Source organism: Bos javanicus, chromosome X, assembly GCF_032452875.1.
Source record: "Bos javanicus breed banteng chromosome X, ARS-OSU_banteng_1.0, whole genome shotgun sequence".
Classification (NCBI taxonomy): Eukaryota; Metazoa; Chordata; class Mammalia; order Artiodactyla; family Bovidae; genus Bos; species Bos javanicus.
This window is the reverse complement of record NC_083897.1, coordinates 141,366,695-141,393,914: the sequence shown is the minus strand read 5'-3', so window position 1 is coordinate 141,393,914 and position 27,220 is coordinate 141,366,695. Positions and strand designations below refer to the sequence as shown.

The 27,220-nt window shown below is 44.6% G+C and overlaps 1 protein-coding gene across 2 annotated transcripts in view; it reads right to left on the bottom strand.

The window, feature by feature from the left end:
* Positions 1 to 21,312: 21,312 nt before the first annotated feature.
* The window catches only part of NLGN4X (neuroligin 4 X-linked), a 388,593-nt gene continuing 382,685 nt past the window's right edge, over positions 21,313 to 27,220 (bottom strand). For both annotated transcript variants that reach the window (XM_061408220.1, XM_061408219.1), the window contains one exon: positions 21,313 to 25,087. In XM_061408220.1, the coding sequence (XP_061264204.1) occupies positions 24,241 to 25,087 (847 nt within the window). In that variant the 3' untranslated portion in view covers positions 21,313 to 24,240. The remainder of the gene's footprint in view (positions 25,088 to 27,220) is intronic.

The following is a 27,220-nucleotide window of genomic DNA, read 5'->3' as shown; positions in this document are numbered from 1 at the left end:
TGCCCCTTGCATTGGAAGGCAAAGTCTTAACCACTGGGCCCCTAGGGAACTCCCTAAGGTTTCTTGACATAAGGTTTTGTGTCTTTCCTATTGAGATGGCGAAACTGAAACTCTATCAGAAGGCCAGGATTGTCTGCATCTTTATTTCGTTTTAGTTGCCCAGTCGCGTCTGACTCTTTCGTGACCCCATGTCAGGCTCCTCTGTCCACGGGATTCCCCAGGCAAGAATACTGAAGTGGGTTGCCATTTCCTCCTCCGGGGGATCTTCCCCACCCAGGGGATTGAACCTGCATCTCTGTGTGTGCATTTGGGCATATTTCTAAAAGGCCTTTGACTTTTGGTTAAAAATAATCACAGCGATATATGTGCTGATTAAGGTCTTAGCCATAAGATGGAGTCTGCATATTAATTTTTTTGGGGGGGTCAGATCACCCAGAATGTTAGTTCCCTGTCCAGGGGTTAAACCTTTGCCCCCTCCCCTGACAATGGAAGCACAGAGTCTGGACCACTGGACTGCCGGGGAAGTCCTGTACTAATTCTTAATAATGAATACCATATAGGATAAATATTTTAAAGTCATGGACATGAGTTATACTGCCTTGGCAACTGGGTTGGAGTCGGCTGTACTTGGAAATATTTGCTTAGAAATATTCCTGATTTGCTACCTTTAAACAAATGAATTTCTTGTTTTTATATCTCTGGAAATAATTCAGTTTAATGACCCAATTACTTACTATTTAAATGAGTCTTCTGAACTACTTATGTGCACCACCTATAACTTAGATATGGCACTTCGCTGGGTGTTACAGAAAGAAATACTGCCTCACATTTATAAGGAGAATGTGAAAGAGGATTAAGAGATTCTAATTCAGAGAAGCAACATTCAATATAAAACACCCATTAGAGGTTTAGAGCAAAGTGTAATAATTATGCTAGGGAAAATTTCTAGTTAAATAACTCAAGTTGTAACGCTATGGATAGGAAATTAAACATGCAGACAACCCTGTTTTGTAAGTAAACGAAGATTTAATTTTAGGTAGTAGAGCATGGCAAGCCACTCCAGTATTCTTGCCTGGAGAATCCCTTGGACAGACGGAGCCTGGTGAGCTACAGTCCACTGTGTCGCAAAGAGTCAGACAGGACTGAAGAGACTTAGGATACACGTTCGTAATAAAAACAAAATACCAATTAAAGGTCAATTCTTTACCGTCTGAGCCACCAGCGAAGCCCAAATGTACATGCTTCAGATTTAAAACCCATACAACAAAATCTGAATACTACTGTCAAAGGAAATCTTACAACATGTAGCTAAAGAACTGATGTTAAACTACTGCACACTTAATATGTTCATAGAGACACAATCAGCTGTGTTGTGTGCTTGGTCACTCAGTTGTGTCCAACTCTTTGCGAAGCCCTGGACTGCAGCCCTCCAGGCTCCTCTGTCCATGGGATTCTCCAGGCAAGAATACTAGAGTGGGTTCCATGCCCTCCTCCAGGGGGGATCTTCCGGACCCAGGGATTGACCCCAGGTCTCCTGCATTGCAGGTGGATTCTTTACCATCTGAACCACCAGAGAAGCCCATGAATACTGGAGTGGGTAGCCTACCCGGGATCTTCCCAACCCAGGAATTGAACTGGGGACTCCTGCATTGCTGGTGGATTTTTTACCAGCTGTGCTACCAGTAAGCCCCTAGTTCTTGAATTAAAACAATGCAAGAAGAGAGTGAAAAAGCTGACTTAAAACTTAACATTCAAAAGGTGAAGATCATGGCATTCAGTCCCATCACTTCAGGGCAAATAGATGGGGAAAGTATGGAAACAGTGACAGACTTTATTATCTTAGGCTCCAAAGTCACTGCAGATGGTGACTTCAGCTGCGAAATTAAAAGATGTTTGCTCCTTGGAAGAAAAGCTATGACCAACTTAAACAACATATTAAGAAGCAGTGACATTACTTTGCCAACAAAGGTCCCTCTAGTCAAAGCTATTGTTTTTCCAGTAGTCATACAAGAATGTGAGAGTTAGATCCTAAAGACAGCTGAGTGCCAAAGAATTGATGTTTTTGAACTCTGGTGTTGGAGAGGACTCTTGAGAATCCCTTGGACTGCAAGGACATCCTAAAGGAGATCAGTCCTGGGTGTTCATTGGAAGGACTGACGCTGAAACTGAAACTCCAATATTTGCCCACCTGATGTGCAGAACTGACACGCTGGGAAAGACTGAAGGCAGGAGGAGAAGGGGACGACAGAGGATGAGATGGCTGGATGGCACCACCGACTTGATGGACATGAGTCTGAGTAAGCTGTGGGACTTGGTGATGGACAGGGAGGCCTGGGGTGCTGCAGTCGATGGGGTCACAGAGAGACAGGACTGAGCGACTGAACTGAACTGAAGGTCATTTTACAGAATAGAAATGCTGGCTGAGAGGGTGAGTGGTAAGTGATGTTATCGGGTTTGGGACAAAAATCACTTTTTAAAGGCAAAGGTATGAGGAATGCTTTCAAAGCTTTGTCTTGATCTTTTTTTCTATTTGTATAGTATTCTAGAGACCAGCGTAACAGTGGTACTTGACACAAGGGGTTACCAGCTGTGGTTACACATACAAACACAGCAGGAAACAGCTGGAATTTATGTAACAAGATAAATCTCAACTACTTCCAGGACCACTCAATGTTGTGTTAATCAGATGACCGTGAAGTGGGTCTTCAAGACACTGTGTTGTATATGTAAGTAAAGCGTTAACTCTTCCTCTCCTCAATGGAACTTCTGAAATTCCAAGTTGAAAGAAAAAAAAAAATCACTCTGTCCGACAAATTATTTTATTATTTTCTCAGGTCTTTGTCCCTCAGAACAAAAGTTCTGTTAGATGAAAAATCACTACTAGCTTTTTGGATACTAGCATTTGACAAGCGCTGGTTAAATTAAACTACTGGAACTGCCTTTTATCTGGATGGCAATGGACAATCCTTTTTTTTTTTTTATTTAAATACTAAGAGAGTAAACAGATGGGTAGGTGGTGGTTTAGTTGCTAAGTCGTGTCTGATTCTTGTTACCCTGTGGACTGTAGCCCACCAGGCTCTTCTGTCCATGGAGTTTCCCAGGCAAGAATACTGGAGTGGGTTGCCATTTCCTGCTCCAGGGGATCTTCCCAACCCAGGGATCAAAGTCTTACCTATGGCTACCTTCTCACAAAAATGGCAAAGTTGCAAAGTTTGCACTTAAATCCAAAAATATTTACTATCTCACCATTTAACAACAACAAAAAGATTGCCAATTGCTATCCAGATAAAAAGCTGTTATATTAGCCACTCAGTGGTGTCTGGCTCTTTGGGACGCCATGGACTGCACTTCATGGAATGGCCTCCGTAGACTGTAGCCCACCAGTCTTCCCTGTCCATGGGATTCTCCAGGCAAGAATACTGGAGTGGGCTGCCATTTTCTTTTTCAGGAGATCTTCCAGATCAGGGATTGAACCCGAGTCTCCTGCATTGCTGTCAGATTCTTTACCGTCTGAGCCAACGATAAAAGGCATTGTGGTAATCGTTTCTGGTCTGACGGAATTTTTTTGCTCTGAGGGACAAAGCCTTGAGAAATGAATGAATTAATTTATTGGACAGAGTCAGTTTTTGTTTTTTGGTTTTTTTTTGAAGTCACAAGTATGCACTGCAGATCATGCAGTCAGGGTTGCCCTGAGTGCCTTCCCCTGGATCTAAACTGCCCTTGCCTGTGGGTAGAAGGGCTGCTACCGGGGCAGAGATACGGGAGAGATAATCCAGCTTCCACCAAAGTCAGGGAGTTGCACTTTACGTGGATTTGAAGAAACATACAACCGTTCTCACGGGAGTGTATTTTAGGCAGTAGAATGGGGCACTGGGCTGAAATTTGGGAGAATCCTGAATGCCTCAGACAGAACCTTGCTGCTGCTAAGTCGCTTCAGTCGTGTCCGACTCTGTGGGACCCCATAGATGGCAGCCCACCAGGCTCCCCTGTCCCTGGGACTCTCCAGGCAAGAACACTGGAGTGGGTTGCCATTGCCTTCTCCAATGCAGGAAAGTGAAAAGTGAAAGTGAAGTCGCTCAGTCTTGCCCGACTCTTAGCAACCCCATGTACTGCAGCCTACCAGGCTCCTCCGTCCACGGGATATTCCAGGCAAGAGTACTGGAGTGGGGTGCCATTGCCTTCTCTGTCAGATAGAACCTTAGGGACCCGCTGTTTGGTAAACAGATTAGATTGTCTTGAGTCGAGCTGCAGACACTCCTGGTGATACTATTTCATCTGAGGCCGTGAGTGCCTGTGACGGATGTCAAAAGGTAGGAAAAAACAAAGGCTACCCCACAGTCGGGGCCTTCTTCTCAGGAATAAGGAAGCTAATAAAATAATAGAGAATTACTAGTTCTATTTTTCCATGAAAAACATGATGGATGTGATACATGATTTAAAGCAATGACCGCCCCCCTTCCCTCCAGTGGCCCAGTGGTTGAGCATCTGCCTGCCAATGCAGAAAACACAGGTTCGATCTCTGATTCAGGAAGATCCCACATGTTCTGGTGCAACTAAGCCCGTGCTCCACAAGTACTGAGCACCTGCTTGAGAGCCTAGGAGCCACAAGTACTGAAGTGTGCACGGCCTAGACTCCACGGTCCGGAACAAGAGAAGACGCCAAAATGGGAAACCCATGCACCACAGAGAGTAGACCCCGACTGCTGAAATCAGACAAAGCTCCTGCACAGCAATGAAGACCCATCACAGCCATGAATAAATAAATTAACAGATTTAAAAAAAAAAGGATTTAAAAAATATAAACTAAAATAAAGCAAGAATGAAAACTTGCATCCATTTGGGAGACGGTCGCCCTTTCTTAGCTTGAGCTAGGCTTGTATGTTAGTCCAGATACAGGGACAAACAGATGGGACAGAGTTCAACGTGCAAAACATTTATGAACAGGAATCCTTGTAAGAGGACACGGAGAGGGAGCCAGGAGGGGCTGGGAGGAGACATCAGACCGTAATGAGCGTCTGACCCCTGGAAGGAAGAAAGCGAGGTGGTGGTAAGGAAGCATCTTGTCTACGTTGCAGGGCGGTTCAAAGAAAATTTTGGAAGACGGTGGGAGGATTCTCAAAGTCAAAAGTAAGCGGTCAAAGGCATCATGTGACATCCAGAAAAAAAAAAAAAGCCTGCCTTATTCTCCCGGCTTCTTCCAGGCTGGGAATTTTAGCAGGCTGAAGTTCTGGTTCAAATGCAGTGACAAATCCCAGAGCTCAGCGGCTGGGACCCTTAATGAATAATGCATTCAAACTTGCTTGATTTTTATAGCTTACATAGCTGGCTCAGTTGCTTTTGACTTCTCAGAGTTAGGCAACTAAATTTTAGATGCTGGAAGTGTGCATTTTAGTCCAGATTAAAGTCAACAGAGTTGGTCTGGATGGCTTGTCAGATGACAACCAGTGGTAGAGGTTTTAAATCTGCTGAAGCCCACTCTTCATCTACTTGCTGATTGGAGAAAGCCTCTGGGTCTTATCTTGGCTTTAATAGTAAGTAAAGAAGACACAGGGTTTCTCTGGTGGCTCCGTGGTAAAGAATCCACCTGCCAATGCAGGAGACCAGGGTTGGGAAAAATCCCCTGGAGAAGGGAATGGCTACCCACTTCTGTATACTTGGCCTGGAAAATCGCATGGACAGAGGAGCCTGGAGGGCTACCCAGTCCACAAGGTTGCAAAGAGTTGGACACATGCAGCAATAAAGAGGAGCCACCAGGCAAGCCCCAAGATAGTTTTGATGCTGGGAAAAAAACTAATTGTTCCCTCCCCCTGGGTTCCGAAAGCATGTCATATAGAGGAAAGAGCCAGGGTGGGGGGGCAGGTTACCGCTAATGTTGCCACGAGGAACTTCTCTAGAGTGCAAATCAATCATTCACAATCTTCATCCGATAAAATTATTGTTAACGAGGTCTCTTCAATCAACGAGAGGAGTCATTCATTTGGGAGGCTGCGAACACACTCCGGAACAAACTTATGCAAATAGTGGCTTCTACTTTAATCAGACATACCCTGGTCGACGATGGTGCTTAATAAAACATTAGCTCTCTCCCGTCCTCTCTTTGATGTGCTAAGTCTCTTGTTCCTTATTGCAATAACAAGCTCGAAGCGCTAACTACATGAAAATCATACAGAATTGAATTACGATGAACAGGCGTAACTCAGTTTTAGCTCATTAAATGGCTGGGGGAGGCGGGTGGACTCTGTTCTCATTTATGTTTCAGCAGGATCTATCTGTGGAGACCACAGAAGTCATCACCGGCATTTAGCAAGAGGACAAGAAGAGATATTAGGGGACAGAAGAGAGCAGTTTCTCTCTGCAGTTGCAAAAGGCAGAATGAGGAAAGGTGCTCTCACACTTTAATGCAAATGACTTAAGCTGGATTTCATTGAAGATTTAGCATTCAGAAGGGGGGGCCAAGTCCTAGGAATCTTTATACGGCAGAATCATTCCGATTCCACAACAATAAAAAAAATGAAAGGGGCATCATTTGTTACTCCTTAATAGATCCCTGGTAGTCCAGTGGTTTTCAGGAAGATCCCATATGCCACAGGGTAACTAAGCCCGTGTTGCTAACATGAAGCGTAGTTCTTGCTTGGTACTACAGAAAGCCCACACACAGCGACAAAGACCCAACACAGCCAAAAATAATAATAATTTAAAAAGTAGATAAGTAAAATTTAAAAAGAGAAAGAAATACATGCTGAGACATAGTTCACTTCTCTAGCAGAAGATTTCCGATTACAGAATGCAAACGTGGTAAAGTAGAAGGGAAAGCTAGCTTGTATGACCAAGAGTGTACATGAGTGAAGTCAAGTCCATGCATGTGATAGAAAGATGATAAGTTAGAAAGCAATGGGGGAAATCCGTATGGGATTTTTGGCTTCGAAATGCTGCAGCTTAGAACAGGGCTTGTAAGGCGAAGGCAGTTCCTCATGAAAGGATGATGTATTAATCACATCATGTCAGGCGTCTGTGTCTTGCTGGCCGGAGCAGGGGGCTGGGGGAATGATTTCTTTGGGGCTATACCCTAGCTGGGGCTTCCCAGGCAGTGCTAGTAGTAAAGAACCTGCCTGTCAGTGCAGGAGACTCTGGTTCGATTGCTGGGTGGGGAAGATCCCCCGGAGGAGGGCGTGGCAACCCACTTCAGTATTCTTGCCTGGAGAAACCCTATGGATAGAGGAGCCTGACGGGGTCCAGTCCACAGACACGAATGAAGCAACTTAGCAGGATTCCCTAGCTGCAAACAATGCAATCAAAAATACTCTGTAAAGAGTAACTAAGTTAAAGGAGTCAGCCCACATCCATGATAACAGAATAAAAGCATTTTATAAGACATATTTTCTAGTATGCGTGTATCGGTTACTGATTAAAAACATAGAGTGCACTGTTGGTATCTGTCCCTGCTAAAACTGCAACAAAATATAGCCTGTATTAATAACTCTGCTTTGCAGCCTACCCATTATCCAACAGTCAAGCCAGTGTACAGCTTTAAAAAAAAAGATGTTTGATTTGAGGGTATAGCAACCTTCTCCAGTATTCTTGGCTTGGAGAATCCCCATGGACAGAGGAGCCTGGCAGGCTACTGTCCATGGGGTTGCAAAGAGTTGGACACGCCTGAGCGACTAAGCACACACAGTTACAAGGATTGGAGAGGCACACAAGCTGTATTTTACAACCGTCTTACAGGTGTTCATACTTTATCACTATGCCCACGGAGTTACTTTTATTCTCTCTCTACTCAAATCCGTCTGTTATCGCACCAAAAGAAGCGTTAAAGGTAGGTTCGTTCGGCAGGCAACATGCCAGTAGCCCAGGAATTCCCTGGCAATCCTGTGGTTAAGACTATGTGCTTCCACTGCAGGTGTAATGGGTTCGATTCCTGGTGGGGGACCTCAGATCCTGCATGCTGTGCGGCAGCCAAAAAAAAAAGGACAAATAGCCCAATTTGAAAAATTGAGAATTGAATAAACCTTCTCCAAATAAGAGACAAAAATGGCTACTAAACGCATAACAAGATGTTCCCGTCATTGTTTCTGTCTGCTTGCTCACTGGTTTCTGACTCTTGGCAACCCCATGGACTGCAGCACGCCAGGCCTCCCTGTCCATCACCAACTCCCAAAGTTTACCCAAACTCACGACCACTGAGTCGGTGATTCCATCCGACCATCTCATCCTCTGTCGTCCCCTTCTCCTCCCGCCCTCAATCTTTCCCAACATCAGGGTCTTTCCCAGTGAGTCAGTTCTTCACATCAGGTGGCCAAAGTATTGGAGTTTCAGCTTTAGCATTAGTCTTTCCAATGAACACCCAGGACTGATCTCCTTTAGGATGGACTGGTTGGATCTCCTTGCAGTCCAAGGGACTTTCTCCAACACCACAGCTCAAAAGCGTCAATTCTTCGGTGCTCAGCTTTCTTTATAGTCCAACCTTCACATCCATACGTGATTACTGGAAAAACCATAGCCTTGACTAGATGGACCTTTGTTGGCAAAGTAATGTCTCTGCTTTTTAACATGCTGTTTAGGTTGGTCATAGCTTTTCTTCCAAGGAGCAAGCGTCTTTTAATGTCATGGCTGCAGTCACCATCTGCAGTGATTTTGAAGCCCCCCAAAAGATATATACACAACTATATCAAAAATAGATCATGAACAGTGACTTATTGCACAGCACAGGGAACTCTATTCAATATTCTGTAATAACCTATATAAGCAAAGCTATGTGGGCTTCCCTGGTGGCTCATTTGGTAAAGGAATCCACCTGCAATGCAGGAGACCTGGGTTCAGTCTCTGGGTTGGGAAGATCCCCTGGAGAAGGGAACAGCTACCCACTCCAGCATCCTGGCCTATAGAATTCCATGGATGGTATAGCCCACAGGGTCGCAAAGAGTCGGACACGACTGAGTGACTTTCAGTTTCACAAGGGAAAAGAACGTCAAAAAGAATAGATACATGTATAACTGAATCCCTTTGCTGTTCACCTGAAAAATAATAAAAACATTATCAATCAACTATAATGCAAAATAAGATAAATTTTTAAAAATTAAAAAAAAACAAACAATTTCTTGGCACCTCTGTCTATCGGTAGAACCATCCATTCCCAAATCAGATAGCATATACCATTGACTTTGGCTCACTTTCTCTCTTCTGTGAACTCTGGTGTCGAACCCTTGACATAGGCATTCAAATACATCACACCTCAAGTCTCTCCCACTTTTCATGGCCAGGACAGACATATTGATTTCTTGCCTAGAAAGAAAAGAAGTTATTTCCACACTTCCTAATGCCGAGAAGGCATCTTCAGCATTTTTCCCAATGAGTAGAGTTTGGGAACGGAGATCAAAGGTGTTAATTCTAAAGGAAATCAATCCCGAATTCTTGTTGGAAGGACTGATGCTGAAGCTGAAGCTCCAGTATTTTGCCTGTCTGACGGGAAGAGCCGGCTCATTGGAAAAGCCCCTGACGCTGGGAAAGATTGAGGGCAGAGAAGAGGGTGTCAGAGGATGAGATGGCTGGATGGCATCACCAATGCAATGGACATGAACTTGGGCAGACTTTGGAAGATGGTGAAGGACAGGGAGAGGCTGGCGTGCTGCAGTTCGTGGGGTCGCAAAGAGACAGACTGAATGACTGGGCGACTGAACGACAGCAGAGACTTTTGGCTTCTCCCATCTCTGCCCCGGCCCGTCCAAGCGCAAGCCCATGAGCTCCTATGCCCACGACCCATACAGAAGCCACCCAGCCTTCCTCATCTGTACCATGTCACGCAAGCCACCTTCTCTCCCCCTCACCAGTTGGCTTTAAACCTACCTCCTCACCACCCACCTTGCCCTAGCGTCTCTGCTTCTGCCCTCTGCCAAGCTTCACAGAGCTCTGTGGATGCAAGCCTCATGTCACTGTTTGGCTTAAACCAGTTGCTTCCCTTTGAATTGCCAGCAACGCATCCATCTCTCAACAGAACCACTGAGATCATAGATTTCTCACTCCTGTTCACATTTACAACCTCACATGGACTCCATCAAGTGCTTCCCAGGTGGTGCTAGTGGTAAAGAACCCACCTGCCAATGCAGGAGACCCAGGTTTGATCCCCAGGGTTGGGAAGAGCCCCTGGAGAAGGAAACGGCAACCCACTCCAATATTCTTGCCTGGAGAATCCCGTGGACAGAGGAGCCTGGCAGGCTACAGTCCACGGGGCCACAAGAGTCAGACACGACTGCAGCGACTTAGCCTGGACACACAGGCACTCCATCTAGTCCTCCAAGGCTTCCTTCAGTCCTCATAACGTTTCTGACCTGACAATGAATTCCTTCCAGTCTGTACCTTTCCTCCCACCCACCCCGAAACTTTCTAACGATGGGCTCCTTTGCATTCTTTCAGTTCTCATCAGACCGAACTCTGTTTCCTGGGCACGTCTTGTCTGAGGATGCATCAGGCACCTGGTGGTCTGTTCTGTATGTGCAAAACGCAGTCTGAAACCGCGCCTCTCGGTTCCAGGGTCTTATTATTTACCTTCTCCGTGAAACCGGAAGCTCAGCTTCTATGTGAAACCGTGTCCCAGGAGCATGTGGGAAACCAGACACATTAAAGAAAAAAAAAATCACTCAATAGACACCCCTGGAAGAGACCGATTTTTAAGAAAGCGCTTTGGGATACAAATTATTTAGCATTTGGAAACAGAAGATTCAGCTGTGAAAAGAAGACCGTCTCATGAGGGATCCTCAGAGTCGATATATTCTAATACAGAATATGGTCTAAACCATGCAAAACACATTATCCCCCAGTTTTACACCACATCACTCAGTTCTTTTAAGCAGTGTGATTGAGAATGATGTCTCTGTGTGTGTGCTCAGGCCTGTCTGACTCTTTGTGACCCCGTGGACTGCAGTCCACCAGACTCCTCTGTCCATGGGGATTCTCCAGGCAAGAATACTGGAGTGGGTTGACATTTCCTTCTCCAGGGGATCTTCCCGATCCAGGGATCGAACCCACATCTCTTGTGCCTCTTGCCATGGCAGGCGGATGGGAAGCCTGAGGATGAAACGTCTGTGTACATTTCTCTGCCCAAGCTTTTGAAATAACTAGCATCGTTTCGGACATGACTGAAGCGACTTAGCAGCAGCAGCAGCAGCATCCTTTCCTAGGTCCGATTTTACAAGAAGCAAATGTGGAAATCATTCTCTAATTTGTGTATTTGAAGCAGTGGACACTTCTCCAATTGAGATGTCACAAATTCCCAATGTAATCATGCAGAGATTTTAAGAAGATTTTTTTAATGTTCAGAGGATATACTGGGAATTCAAGGGTGTTAATAAAATAGATGCTCATATATTCCTGTCGATAGCTCTCCTTGGCTGCTGGTTGAAAGGGAAATCTTGGTTGGGATTTTGCTTGTTTCTTCCGGGAAGTGGATTGAAAAGAGTGCTCAGGGAGGTGGAAGGGAAGCCTACGAAACCAGAGAATCCTGCTCTTATTTTCAAATGAGTTTGACAGTCTTGAGGCTGCCTATGAAGGATGCTCATGAGTGCCTTCACAGAGGTTTCCTGGGTGCCGATGGGGAGCCTGGTTCCCTTGTTCATTGGAGGGACTGATGCTGAAGCCGAAGCTCGGATATTCTGGCCACCTGATGTGAAGAGCTGACTCATTGGAAAACACCCTGATGCTGGGAGGGATTGAAGGCGGGAGGAAAAGGGGACAACAGGGGATGAGATGGTTGGATGGCATCACCGACTCAATGGACATGAGTTTGAGTAAACTCTGGGAGTTGGTGATGGACAGGGAGGCCTGGCGTGCTGCAGTCCATGGGGTCGCAGAGTCGGACATGACTGAGCGACTGGACTGAACTGATCATATATTAACACACACACTTGGAATCTAGAAAATGGCATAGATGAATTTATGTACAAAGCAGAAATAGAGACACAAACATAGAGAATAAACGCATGGGCACCAAGTGGGGAAGAGGGAATGGGATAAATTAGGAGATCAGGATTGACCTATATACATCATTGATGCTGTGTATGAAACAGATAATGATTGAGATACAGCACGGGGAACTGTACTCAGTGCTGTGTGGTGACCTAAAGGGAAGGAAACCCAAAAAACAAGAGATACAAGTATATTTACAGCTAATTCACTTAGCCATACAGCAGACACTAACGCAGTATTATAAACCAACTATACTCCAAAAAAATTCACTTGAAAAGAAAGAAACACAAATCCCTCTTGACCAAAAATAAAAAGCTATAACTTAACAAAAAGTCAAAGTACTGAAAGTTAATACATACTCATTGAAAATGTGGATCAATGCAGACGAGAAGGTGAACATATACAAAACGTGCCAGTAGGTGAAGACCCTCGTTTACAAAAATACTTTAAGGTGGCCAGAGTAACAGAACATAACAAAAGGCTGTAGAAGTACTCATTGTTTTTCTAGGAATTTGCAATAAAGAATTGATTTTTAATAAATGAATATTTTGGAGACCTCCTGGGTGTTCCAGTGGTAAAGACTCTGCTGGCCAATGCTGGGGACCCAGGTTCGATCCCTGGTCTGGGAAGGTCCCACGTGCGTTGGGACAGTTAAGCCCACGTCCAGCAACTACTGAAGCCTTCATGCCCTCAAGCCCATGCTCCACAACAAGGGGAATCAGCGCAAGAAGAAGCTCGCATGCAGCAAAGACCACGGGCATGGTGAAACATAAATTAAAAAAAAAAAATCTTTAAAAAAATGTTTATATCTGCATGCAGCAAAGACCACTGGCATGGTGAAACATAAATTAAAAAAAAAAATCTTTAAAAAAATGTTTATATCTGCATGCAGCAAAGACCACCGGCATGGTGAAACATAAATTTCAAAAAAAAAAAAAAATCTTTAAAAAAATGTTTATATGCTTTTCCGATGATACCATTCCTATACATGCGCTAGAAGAAGAGGGAAACCTAAAAATATTTAAAACATTCCTCCCACGTATTAATATGTGACACTATTTATATTACCATCCTAAAAGTATAGGAGGGAAGAAACGGGAGAATATGAGTCATGTGTCCAAGGAGCAACAGCTAGACAGTGTGGGAGCTGGGAATGGAATCAGGGTGGTTTCAGACAAGTCCTCTCACAAAATATTGTGTCTCAGGAGAGACAAAGGGAATGGATGAAAAAAACCCTTGCCTTATGTTCATCTAATGATACCTTTGCAAAGGGCCCTGAACAACTTTATAGAAATAATTTCTAATGGCATAGTAAAATAAATACTATACATGTGTGTATATGCATATATATGCATGTATACACACATATACATATATACATGTACACACACACATATATACACATGTATATGTCTACATGTATATTATATAGTAAAACATATATGTGGCTATATGTATACATACACACACACACATATGAAGTGAAAAAGTGAAAGTGTTAGTCACTGAGTCGTGTCCAACTCTCTGCAACCCCATGGACTGTAGACCGCCAGGCTCCTCTGTCTATGGGATTCTCCACGCAAGAACATTGGAATGGGTTGTCATTTCCTTCTCCAGGGGATCTTCCTGATCCAGGGATCGAACTCAGGTTTCCTGTGTTGCAGGCAGATTCTTTACAGTCTGAGCCACCAGGGAAGCCCATTTATTTATTTACTTATATGCAAACACATATTCGGAGAAGGCAATGGCACCCCACTCCAGTACTCTTGCCTGGAAAATCCCATGGATGGAGGAGCCTGGTGGGCTGCAGTCCATGGGGTCACGAAGAGTTGGACACGACTGAGCCACTTCACTCTCACTCTTCACTTTCCTGCATTGGAGAAGGAAATGGCAACCCAGTCCAGTGTTCTTGCCTGGAGGATCTCAGGGACGGCGGAGCCTGGTGGGCTGCCATCTATGGGGTCGCACAGAGTCGGACACGACTGAAGCGACTTAGCAGCAGCTACCAGCAAACATATATTATATATGTACCACCTACAGCTTATGTTTTACACACATGCACACACACACCCTTAACCTTACATAACATGGTGTGTGTGCGTGTGTGTGTGTGTGTGTGTGTACACACCCTTAACATCCTTAAAAATATTTTCTAAAGCACGAAGCAGAAGCTGATCTCTGGTTGTCCTCCGAAAGATGACAGATATGTATATCCAAATGAATTGAGGAAAATTAAACTCGAACTCAATGGACGTGAATCTGAGCCAACTCCAGGAAATAGGGAAGGACAGGGAAGCTTGGCATGCTGGAGTTCGTGGGGTCCCAAAGAGTCAGACGTGCCTTAGCGACTGAACAACAAGAAACCTTAGTATTACCATCTTTTTCTGTTTGCAAGTATAGCTTTTCCTCTGCTGGGACAATGCCATGCATATGAGAGATCTGCCCCTTGGGATGTCGACTTACACCTAAGCTGGTCTTGGTGCTGTCTCTGATGGAAGCACAGAGCAACATTATCTGGACTGCTAGTGTCCACACGAGGCTAACATTAAAAGCCTCAGAACCTGTCTCCGGAATCCTCTTTTGTCTTAGCAGCGCAGGTTTAAATTACTCTGAAATGATTGATACGGACTGCGTTTATCTTAAGGTCATTCATCCAACAGTTTAAGAAAAAGAAAGAATGTTGTTCAAGTACTGGGTGAAGCATGTGTAAGAGTGAATATGAAAAAACAAAATGTAGAATTGGTTTGTTTCAGAAGGAAAGTTAGCATGCTTTATAGACACTTTGATTTCCACCGGGTTATGAGTGTGTGTGTGTATATATTTTTTTATACTGCATATATATGTGTACGCAACACATACATCATTTGTGTTTATATATCATGTATAAAATATATTTCTATATTTATACATAGTACATGTAGTATACACATAGGTATATGGTATACCTATATGTTCATGGTGTACACGCGTGTATATGGAATACATATATGTACACGGTATACATACGTGTACCTACTACATACATAATACACACAGTATGTTATATTCATAGTATATAAAGTATAGTATACTATTCAATATATGAAGTCAACGGACACAAACTTGAGCAAACTCCAAGAGACAATAGAGGACAGAGGAGCCTGGCGGGCTACAGTCCATGGAGTCACAAAGAGTCGGACACAACTTACCAACCGAACAAGAACCATAGATAGTGTACATATTGTATACTTGGTATGATCCGTGTTTTTTGTATTATAGATATATATATAGCCATCCCATTATAATAAAATTATATATATGATGTATATTGGGCTGGCCAAAGAGTTTATTTGGGTTTTTCCGTAAAAATGAACTTTTTGGCCAATTCAGCACAAATATTTAATACTTCATATAATACTAGGATTATACATGTAGATATATTATCCTAGGATATGCTATGCTATGCTAAGTCACTTCAGTCCTAGGATATATATATCTGCATATCTGTATATCTGCTATACTGTCTCACCAAATACTGCCTTTCAACCACAAGTGAATGCTATTTCTAACCATTATAAATGTACAACATATATTATGAAAGTGAAGGTGAAGTTGCTCAGTCATGTCCGACTCTTTGCGACCCCGTGGACTGTAGCCTACCAGGCTCCTCCATCCGTGGGATTCTCCAGGCAAGAACAGTTGAGTGAGTTGCCATTTCCTTCTCCAGGGGATCTTCCCAACCCAGGGATGGAACCCGGGTCTCCTGCATTGCAGGCAGACGCTTTACCCTCTGAGCCACCAGAGGAAGCCCCCAAATACATATTATACCTCCTGTTAATACTACATATGGATTTATAGTAACACTTGCTACTGATCCAGAAACACAGAGAAATTTCTCCAGTACTTTATGATTCCATGCAAATCTCGGGAAATTGCCCCCCATCACACATTTCTCCAGCGCACCCTGTCTCGGTAGCCCCTGAAGGGGATTACTAGGATTTAAACAACCCGACGTAGTGTGTGTGCTCAGAGGTGTGTGAAGATCACGAGGGATGAAATTTTAGTGCTTTCTTTTCACCATTCACATCTCCTGCTTCCTCTGAGATCAAAAGCATCACGTCTGAGACACGCCCCGCCCCCGCCTACCTAAGCCCCTTTCCCTTTCTTTTCTCTCCTCCCATAAATACCACTTGAATACTCTTTGCAAAATACTCTCTTTTTTCCTAACCCTGCCGTCTCCTAAGGGAGATAAACAAAGCTCGTAGCTTCTGTGTCTCCTGTAGCTTCACAGGACCTACTCGCGTGTTAGCCGTAAAGAAGCCGAACAAACGAAGGTGAAACGAAACACAAATGATCCCAGGTTGCTAAGCAGAGTTCCTGCAAGTCCACGGCATCCAATGACACCTTTCTTCCAGTATTTGGTGCTGGTTTAGTCGCTCACTCGTGTCCGACTCTTTGTGACCTCAACGGGCCGTGTAGCCCGCCAAGTTCCCCTCTCCGTGGCGTTCTCCCGACAAGAATGCTGGAGTGGGTTGCTGTGTCCTCCTCCAGGGAAGCTTGCCAGCACAGGGATGAAATCTAGGTCTCCTGCACTGCAGGCAGATTCTTTACCCTCTGAGCCACCAGGGAAGCCCCTTCTTCCATTACTGCCTGGGGACAAACTTGGAAGAGGAGGTGACTGCCAAGGACCCTTGGAGATGCATACGCGTTGCTAACAAAATTCTCAAAGCTGCCCTTTGTCTTACCTTTAATTGGACCCTGAGGTGCAAAGTCTGTGCCTGTTTAGCAGATCAACATATAGAAATTAAGTCAACTGCCGAAGGGCGCTTTACCTCCCCTTGGCAGGTGGAGGAGAAACATGAAGCCTCCTTCCCCGAATGCCAACTTGGTCCCTGGCTCCTGGGTACCTCGCCTCTTATTTATATGCATGCCTTACAGGTCAGGGGCTTCCCTGGTGGCTCAGAGAGTAAAGAATTAGCCTGCAGTGTGGGAGACCTTGGTTTGATCTCCCTGGGTTGGGAAGATGCCCTGGAGAAGGGAAAGGCTACCAACTCCAGGATTCTGGCTTGGAGAATCCCATGGACACAGGAGGCTGGTGGGCTACAGTCCATGGGGTCACAAAAAATCGGACACGACTGGGCAACTGAGCATGCACTGCTTATACTAATCATACGGTGTGTTATATAAGAAAGTCAGTTTCTACTACTTCTTTGTAGAAATACTGGCATTATGTGGCTCCAACCTTTCTCTTACCATAAACGAGCATGAAAGCATGTTACAGTAAAAGAGAAAAGTAAATAGAAGGTACCCTACGACTTCCGGTATAAACAAGAATCCAGCCATTTTAGCCGGATCACCTGGCTCCCAGGTGGATACCCTTTGTGCTGAATTATTTTTGCCATAATTCCAAGAGTCCAAAACTCCTGTGAGGAAAAACGGTGCATGTTTTCATTTTCATGACCCACCATGGAAGGTCACCTTCCCTCTAGATTGTGAACATCAAACACCCATAAAGATAAGAGTAATTGTGACATTGCAGACCATTTATTCAGCATCGGAACACTGCAAATTGTCCATCTCTCTCATAAGCCTAATACTGGAATGAGATCTCCAGGGACTATTTTGAGCAACAACAGTCATCCACTATCTTTTGATAATTTCATGTGGACCCTTTTCAAAATCTTTGTTGAATTTGTTGCCATATTGCTACTGCTGTCTATGTTCTGGTTTTCTGGCCAGGGGGTACATGGGATCTTAGTTCCCCGACCCAGGACCCACCCCGCACCCTGTACATTGATTGGAAGGCCAAGCCTTAGCCATCGGACTCCCAAGGGAAGTTCTGGCTATCTTTTCTATAAAGAGAATTTTCGTCTGTTTGGCTAGCACACCCAGATCAGCCAATGCTGACATTCTTTTGCATATATTCTCTGTAGACAAGATACAGATTGCTACTTTTCCTGGTTACCCTGATAACTGATGCAAAATGCAGAATTTTAGCTCTCCACGTTACATAGTATCTTATATAAGTTCCCACACGGACACAGAGACATCTGAAAACATGTTTCACTATTTCTGCTGGTACAATGGACACATTTAAATGCGATTGAAAAGCAATTTGAAAGAACAAGATGAAATCTTATTATGTGACGGGTACCAATTAGGTGTAGAATTAAAACGGGATTCCACGATGTCAAAGTTGACCCTGCACGCAGGTATACTCAGTCGTGTCCGACTCTTCTGCGACCCCATGGACTGTAAGGTATATCCCAGGGAAGTATACTGGAGGGAAACTGCCTTTTCCTTCTCCAGGGGATTTTCCTGACGCAGGGATCAAACCCAAGTCCCATGAATCTTTTTCCATCTTCTGCCCTGGCAGGCGGATTCTTTACCAATGGTGCCACCTGGGAAGCCCCTAAAGTTGACCACGTGAAAGTGAAAGTTGCTCACTCGAGTATTCGACTCTTTGTGACCCCATAGAATTCTCTAGGCCAGAATACTGGAGTGGGTAGCCTTTCCCTTCTCCAGGGGATCTTCCCAACCCAGGGATCAAACCCAGGTTTCACACAAAACATGACTGAGTACCATATTTCTGCTGGTACATTGGACACATTTGTCCAATTGCAGGCAGATTCTTTACCAGCTGAGCTACAAGGGAAGCCACAGGTCCTGTTAAATTCTTATCCTGTTGGAATCAAGCTGGTTCATAGAAATTTGAGTAGCAGACGCAGCGAGGGAAAACATTGCGTGTAAACAGAGCAGAGATATTAAAAGTGGAAGCATATTCCCTAAGCAGCAGCATTAAACAAAGGTAGTTATTTGCCCAGAACGTGGGATCAGGTCTCAGTCCCACTCTGCATCATTCTTCCAATAATATGAGAAGCACAGAAGGGCTTTTAAAACAGACCTATGGACATGGAGATTACTGGACAATCAGACAATGGTTTCTGACACTGAGTAACTCTACTTTGGCCACCTGATCCGAAGAGCTGACTCCCTGGAAGAGACCCTGATGCTGGGAAAGATTGAAGGCAAAAGGATGAGATGGCTGGATGGCATCATCGACTCGATGGACATTAGTTTGGGTAAACTCTGGGAGATGGTGAAGGACAGGGAAGCCTGGTGTGCTGCAGTCCATGGGGTCGCAAAGAGCCAGACACAGCTGAGACACTCAACAGTAACGACAAAGTCTGGGGAAATGGGGTTCCTCCTATAGTCCCATTAGAATGACTCCAGTGTACTGGGATTCACGGGGTTATTACAACACATACTCCACAAAGCACCTACTGAGGCCTCACAGATAGGTGGAGGCTATAGGAGCGTCTTTGGCTGTGAACAGGTTTTCTCTCTGCATTCATATCATTCAATTGTTACATCTTTCCAAAGATGGTTTTAGAAGGCCTCCGCCAAACAGGTTGCAGGCACACAGCTTCCCGTCGTATGTGATAAATTATTTATAACGTTTCCTCGTGTGTCTCCTTAGACCCTGCAACCTTCCTACTCCAAATTTCATCTTCTATCCTCACTCGTTCCGGCGAAAGGCAGGGATCGCTGGCATTTTTATTATTTATTTATTTATTTATTTTAAATATTATTGCGTGGTCTCACGCGCCCCGCCTCCCGGGACTCGGACTGGCCACGCCCGCTACGGTATTGCGCCCCCGCCGGCATTTTTAAAATGCCATTCCAGCAAAAGCGAGATTGTGAATGTTTAACGACCTCAAATGAACCTCCAAAGTGTGCATAAAACGGCAGGGAAAATTGATAAAAATTGTGTTTTCAGATCAACCGATGTTCTACAAAATTCGATACATACACAGAGGGCACCCACAGTGTGTCCATCAGGGTGAGGGTTATGACCACATGAAAAGCACTTTAAAGTGTAATGCTATCTGTTTTCTCAAGATACAGAGACATGATAGTGATCTTTTTCTTCTTCTTTTTTTTTTTAAGAGATTTTCTTTTCTTTAGGGTCTCCCTGGTGGCTCAGATGGTAAAGAATATGCCTGCAATGCAGGAGATCTGGGTTCATTTCAGTCCCTGGGCCTGAGAAGATCCCCTGAAGGAAGGCATGGCAACCCACTTAAGTATTCTTGCCTGGAGAATCCCACGGACAGAGGAATCAGGCGGGCTACAGTCCATGGGGTCACAAAGAATCGGACATGACTTAGCATGCACATATAAGTCCTGTGCACCTCTCATTTGGCAAAGAAGCTGAATCCAACATGCGAAAAAACTTCAGAGTTTGAATACGGCATTCACAGTCTTTGCTGCCTTCCTTTGTCTGATAATTAGCTAATGTCGTCACGCCATTCATGAGCTTGAGTTAAAAGTCCAAGCTGGGTTCCTTACTGGTGAAGAGCCTGGGCTATGAACACACCATCTTCCTTTGAATCTAAAGTTTTGCTGCTGCCTCATTGCTTAACCTTCCTGACTCTCAACGCCTCTAGTTTTAAAACAGAAATACTCTACATGCCTGTTCCCTTAGGCCTCTTGAGGATGTTAATCCATCATTGACTGGGGGGTGGTTTGTCCAGAAAGTAATACCTGTGGCTGGCGATTTGTTACGTAAGTGAATACTGAAACGTCTCCGGTCAATAGCTTTCGGGTAACAAAAGATGTGTTAGTATGTCTCTGGTCAATAAGTTGTTAAGATAAACAACAGCCAGGTGCAAAGCGAAGTGTGTTACTCGTTCAGTCGTGTCCGACTCTTTGTGACCCCCATGGACTGTAGCCCGCCAGGCTCCTCTGTGCATGGAATTCTCCAGGCCAGAACACTGGAGTGGGTTGCCATTCCCTTCTCCAGAGGATCTTCCTGACTTAGGGATCGAACTCAGGTCTTCTGCAATACAGGCAGATTCTTTACCGTCTGAGCCACCTGGGAAGCCCCAGTGTATGGGAAGCCTGGACAGATTTGCTCTGACAGTGTGATACTAGACGTTCACCTCCTGAGTTGTATTCAAATAAACCTCTTGCTGTCGGACATATACCCAAAGGAGGCTCTTTGTTGGAAAGTTTTAAGAGATGATGGCAAACACAAACCCCAGCAACACAAGAAGCTGAAGTCAAAGTAATAAACTCAAGTGTTTCATTTCAGGAAATACCCTCTTGTTACCAATTTCACCGTTCGGAGCACCCCCGCCCCCGCCCCCATGTTCAGCGTCAGGCCAAGAGAAATGTCCCTGTTGGGGACACAAAACCTGTTCCCCAGGACAAACCACAAGAAACCGGTCCGTAATCGACTGAGTTTACCACGGATCATGTACATCGAATGTATCGTTTAGCCCTGAAAGCGAGAAAGACGTCTGAAGCCGAGAAAAGAAATACGACAGGCCACCTCCAAAAAAAGAATGGACGCGTAATTATTTGCACAAAGCATTAGAAAATACTGTGATATTTTATTATTAAAAATGCTGCTGAAAAGTTTATACATATGTGTCCAGCCATATATATCTTCTATCATTACTTAAGGCAAAATCAAAAACAAAATCGCAAAATAATAATCCGAGAAACCATTAAACCCTGCGTGCCAGTGAAGTTCAAGAATAAAAGCCTAGGAAAGTTTTTTTTTTTAACTTATTTTTTTTCTCAGTTTTCTCTTTTTTATAGATAGCAAGTATATTTTATTCTCATAGAACTCTATGAAGATTCTATAACTTCTTTCCATGTAGAAATAAGATATCATTTAAGGTGTATTAAATTGCTTTTGATCATAACCCTTTGTAAAAGCTAAAGTTATTCACTTAACAAGAACTCTTTTTTTTTTTTCCTTATCCAAATGTCACAAGCCTGATACATTACTGTGCATATTGCTAGCAGAAGACGATTGGAAATACTAAACAAATACTGAAATTCACATCACAAACAGACCGGTCCCACACGGCTGTCGAGTGCCACTTCCCCTGTAACTTCCTGGACAGCCTATTTGTGGTCACTTAGCTGGGGTAATAAATACATAGCTTGCAGAAATGGTCTGATGGGAGCTTTAACACAGGATGATCGAAAACCTTACCCATGACACCTCTGAGCTGCAGGAGTGTGCACTTCACTCTGTGCAAAGTTGGGATTACATTTCACGTACACAGACTCACTCTTAAAATCTGAACCAAGATGAACAGCAGAATTTGCTGGGAGATCGGTCTGCACTGACTTCCTAAGAACTCTGTTTTTCTGGGGGTTGCGGGGTGGAGGGCGGTCATTTTCAAAGACTTTGGAGAAGTGCTGTTACAGTTTTAGTCTAGGGGTTCCGGTAATCAAAGATTGTACCAAGGGACGAGGAATTTGGACTGTCTTTCTTGAGAACGTGCACCTTAGCTGAGTTGCTCTGATAACCACGCCCCAAGACATCCCATCTTTGGCTACTATTTCCTGGCTTGGCGATGGGTTTTTGAAAGCCAAAACTTCAAGTCACCGTGGTTGCTATCGATTTTCCTTCGACTTAACGATACCTGCGTGATATCCCTTAAGGAAAGCTAAAACGACCATAAGAAAATGACTTGGTGTCGGAGGCGCCGAGATTCTCATCCCCACCTCATCAGTGAAGAATGGCTGAATATTTCTGTGTGTTATCTTGACGACAGTCAAGCCATTCTCTAACTTCCTGGAAAACCCACACAAAGCTCTTGGAGTGTTCTCTCCCTTCCTTGGTCTCCTCTGTGTGATAGTCCCGGATCAGTGACGGATACGCAAAATGCACAAAAGATAACCATTTCAGACAAGCGTAATGTTTTACCCCATAAATGATCCAAAGAATTCAAAAACAACAACCACCACAAAAAAAACCCCGCTTACTGATAAATAATGGACTTGACTGCTTTTACCAGAAAGGAAAGACACATGCCCCCTCCCTCGATCTGATTAGCTAAGCTGAACAGGTATTTCTGCAGCTGCCGGGGAACACAGAGATGTATTGACTCAGCAGACCGCCGGCCCACCAAACACAAGCTTTCTTTCTCTCTTTTGGCAGGACCCTGGGTGTGGGAAGCGACTCTTCCTTAACAGATTCAAAGAGCCACAGCTACAGAACGAGACTTGTATTCTGCTCCCCACACCCTCCCCTCCCAGGCCCTGCGATTTCTCTGCATGCGTATGTGTATCTAAGTCAACAAGCTTTTAAATAGACTCCACGCTGGGGATCCTTCTTGCGGGGGGGGGGTGGGGGAGCGGTTGCAACTTCATGAAGTCTTTAACAACCCAAAAATAAAAGTTTGCCTAAAAACAAACAAACAAAAAAAAAAAAAACAGTCTTCTAAGAATGCCGTCGCATGCACTTTCCAGCCCAAAAACAAACAAACAAAAAAAAAATGGGGAGAGAGCCCGGTCACAGGGACGGTCAGAGTCCGCCGCGTGACAACCATATCCTCTTACAAATGAAACGCCTTAGAAAACCCCGTGTCTGTTGGCCACAAGGATTTAAGAAGAAGAAGCCCCTCTGTGTCTTGGAGGGAACAGACGTGATATGACTAATGTATATACCGATTTATATACATACAGACCACAATGAAGAAAGCACAACCTTGCTAAAAGCTCTTTCAAACTGAAAACACCAATAAAAGCGTTTTTTTTTTTTTGCTTGTTTTTTTTGTTTTGTTTTTTCTCTCCGTTTTGTTTAAACTCACAGCTATATACATTTTCTTTCTTTCTTTTTTTTTTTTTTACAAAGTTTCTTAAATATAGTTCAGGCTGGCAAAACATCTCTTTGCACAGAACTCTAGGTATGTAACTGCATAGTCTGTTCGTTTAATAATAAAATTCTACTTTTCCTTCTTTTCTGGATTACTGCTCTGTATGCTGGGTAAAAGCCCACAGACTCTTTTTGTTTGTTTTTCACTTAAGGAGAGCCATCTGTCGTATGGCACATAAAGAACTTTATTTATTTTTTTTCAACTGTGATTAAAAAAAAAAAAAAAGAATTAGTGTCCCTGGCTGAGTTCCAGAAAGGTGTCAGCTTCTACGGTCACGGTTGGAAACGCCCAGGTCCTTGATTCGTCGACGTCCTTGTCGCACTAAAGTCGGCTTGGATGGTGGTGGGTCTTAAAAGCAGAACTGTGACAGCGAATGGATACCGTTTCACATTTCGTCGGGTTGAAAGTTGATCTCGTGGTACCGGGAAATGCCAGCATGGGAGGTCTGTAAAGACACAATGGTTGCCCTTTTGGGGTTTGTGTGTGTGTGTGTGTGTGTGTGTGTGTGTGTGTGTGTGTCTTAAGCCAGTGGGATGAAACACATTCCTTGTTTGGAGATGGTGCTTCTTTGTCCCTCTTCCCGTGGCAGGAGGGCGGGGAGGGGAAGGAGGGCACTGCAGAGCTATACTCTGGTGGTGGAGTGTCCGTGTGGTATGTTTGTGCTGTTCTGGCCTCCGCTGAAGGTGTTGAATGTGTGCAGCGGCTGCATGCCTGTGAGCGTGTTGGGGATCATGGTGATGGTGTTGGGGGTCATGAGTGGGATGTCGTCGGGAGACCTGCGGAGCGTGAGCGTGTAGTCCGGCGGGCAGGTGAGCCTCAGCGTGTCGTGGGCCTGCAGCGACTCACACTCGTGGTCCAGCTGCTTCATCTGCAGGGACATGATCTCCTCGTTCTGGATGTGCGCGATGTCGTTGGCAGCGTTCCTCTGCGGGCTGGGGCGCCGGTGGGTCTCGTGGCGTCTCTTGTCCTTCTTGTAGTAGAGGGCGGCAAAGGCCAGGATGTTCAGGAACAGCAGGGACGCCCCCACGGCGATGGTGACGCTCAGCTCGGTGGAGTAATCCCGTTTGGTCTCGATGAGGACAGTGGTGTCCTCGGGCCCCGTCTTGTGAGGGTCCTTGGAGTGCTTGGGGTTGCTGTTGGCTGGGGTGATGGCCGGGCGTTTCGTCGTGGGCCAGATCTTGGAGGGCGACCGCCGGGTCCCGTAGGGGAAGGACGTCATGTCCGGAGGGGGCACCTTGGTGGTGGTAGACACGTACTGGAATATCTCATTCAAATTGTGCAGGTGTGGGACCAGTTCCAGCCAGAAGGCGACTTTCGTGGCTCGATAATGATCCCTCACGCGGGGCTTCAAGCCAATGTGCAGATACAGCTGGTCTTTGGGGTTATACTTGGACCAGGCCACTTCCTCGAAGCGGTTGGGTTTTGTGTGAATGAACTTGGTGTCCTGTGGAACAGGCTGATTGGGGTCACTGAGGACAGAAGGGAGAGAGAGAAAAGAGAGGAAAAAAAGAAGGTCACACTCTTCCGCATGTCACAAGTCAATTTTAATCAAGCAAAACGAAATGACAGTCAGATCATCTCACGTGTTTATTGATACGCGCACAGTACCGAAGTGCCAATGAGTACCCTGTGGTTTAATCCACGTGTGCCTACCATTCCGCCTTGTCTATAGAAGAATCCCCTCTTACCTTAACCTTTAAAATAAGTCCCAATGAAAACACGATACCGTTTCTGTAACATTTCTGTATTTTTAATGCACCCAGTTGTCTTCCAAACTTGGAGATTTTTCAGGAGGAAAACAAACGTGTCTCGGATATGGTTCAGGATTTCAAATTTAAACTACTTTGGTTGGAAAATTTTCAGCATTTCAGGCTGAACTACTTTTGGAGTCCCTAACCTCAACCAGAGAGTGACCAGCCCCCCTACAAGGCGGGGACGGGGGTGGGCATCTGGCAATACCTGGAGATGTTTTTGGTTGTTATACATGAAGGATGGTGCCATGAATGAAGGTAGATACCATGATGACTGTCAAATACTCTACAGGGCACAGGACAGCTCCCCCCACCCCCACAGCAAAGAAATTTTTCATCCCAGATGTCAACAGTATTAAACTTGAGAAATCCTGATTTGGAGATTATTGTCCAAAATGTGTACATTCTCTTTCTTCCTCAAGAACTGCTTCTTAGGTAGATGGATATATATTGCAGTTATAACAATTAAAATATGTTAAAAATGCAAAAAAAAGAATCTGGCTTCTGTCATTACAAAATGTTAATAAATAAGAAATATGCATCCACGGTTTGAGCTCTATTAGACATACGTACATAACTTGAAAAGCTTTTGAAGACTGAGTCACGTGAAGATCAAATAACATTCCATTGATGTCGTACGTTTGGCAAGACTGTGCTTTTAGACACGCTGAAGTCAAGGATTTTAGGAGAAATACCACAAGATGCAGTAAACTGAGGGTTTTTATAGATTTCAAGTGTCCGGACTTCCCTGGTGGCTCAGACGGTAAAACGTCTGTCTGCAATGCGGGAGACCCGGGTTCGATCCCTGGGTCGGGAAGATCCCCTGGAGAAGGAAATGGCAATCCACTCCAGTACTCTTGCCTGGAAAATCCCATGGACAGAGGAGCCTGGTAGGCTACAGTCCATGGGGTCGCAAAGAGTCGGACACGACTGAGCGACTTAACTTTCACTTTCAGCAACTATGAACCTGACATCCCCCGTGATGTACATGAACGGCCACAGGCAGAAGGACAATCATCAATATTGAAAGATTCTCCACAGAACATGGTACTTGAAACATGGTTGCCACCCAGCTTTTTTTTAAGAGAATCCTCTCAAAGATATACTCTAATTTCTTCCATTTTTTTTTTTTAGGCTTGGTAAAGTGACCTGTAAGACAGATTTTGTCTTTTCACGTTTGCTGGTTTGGAACACCTGAGATTGTGCATGATAAAAGTCACCTCGGGGAGAGCAGTGAACTCTCAGAAGTGGCATGCAGACCTAGATTGCCCTGGTCTACTGCTGTGGGTGCCCTAACCTCCACGTTCCAGGCAACGCCTTATTGGCAACACACTTATAAAGCCACCACCTCTTGGCTTATGTGCCAGAAGGCTGGGGCACCAGAAGGTTCCAGTGGAAGACCCAACGTCTGCAGACATTCCCAGGTGGCATGCAGACTTCAAGTGATACCCTTGACCCACAGATCCAGGCATTGCCATAGGAAGGGCTTTAGTCTTCAGTCTGAGGCTGTGAACATCATGAACATTCATGAAGCTGTGCCTTTCTCCTGCTTCACAAGTTGGGAGATGTCGAGCAAATTCTTAAACCTCTCTTATCCTGATCTATAAACTGGATATGAATATTGGGATTGGAATTAAGTGAGGAAGCCGTAATAGTCCTGGTGTATAGAAAGAGTGCATTAATACGTCAGAATACCTACAAACTGGCAGAGAAGACTATAAATAATAAACGGTATATATTCACAGTGTTAAATCTTATGTGCTTAGTCGCTCAGCCGTGTCCAACCCTTTGCAACCCCATGGGCTGCAGCCCACCAGGCTTCCCTTTCCATGGAAAATTTTCAGACAAGAA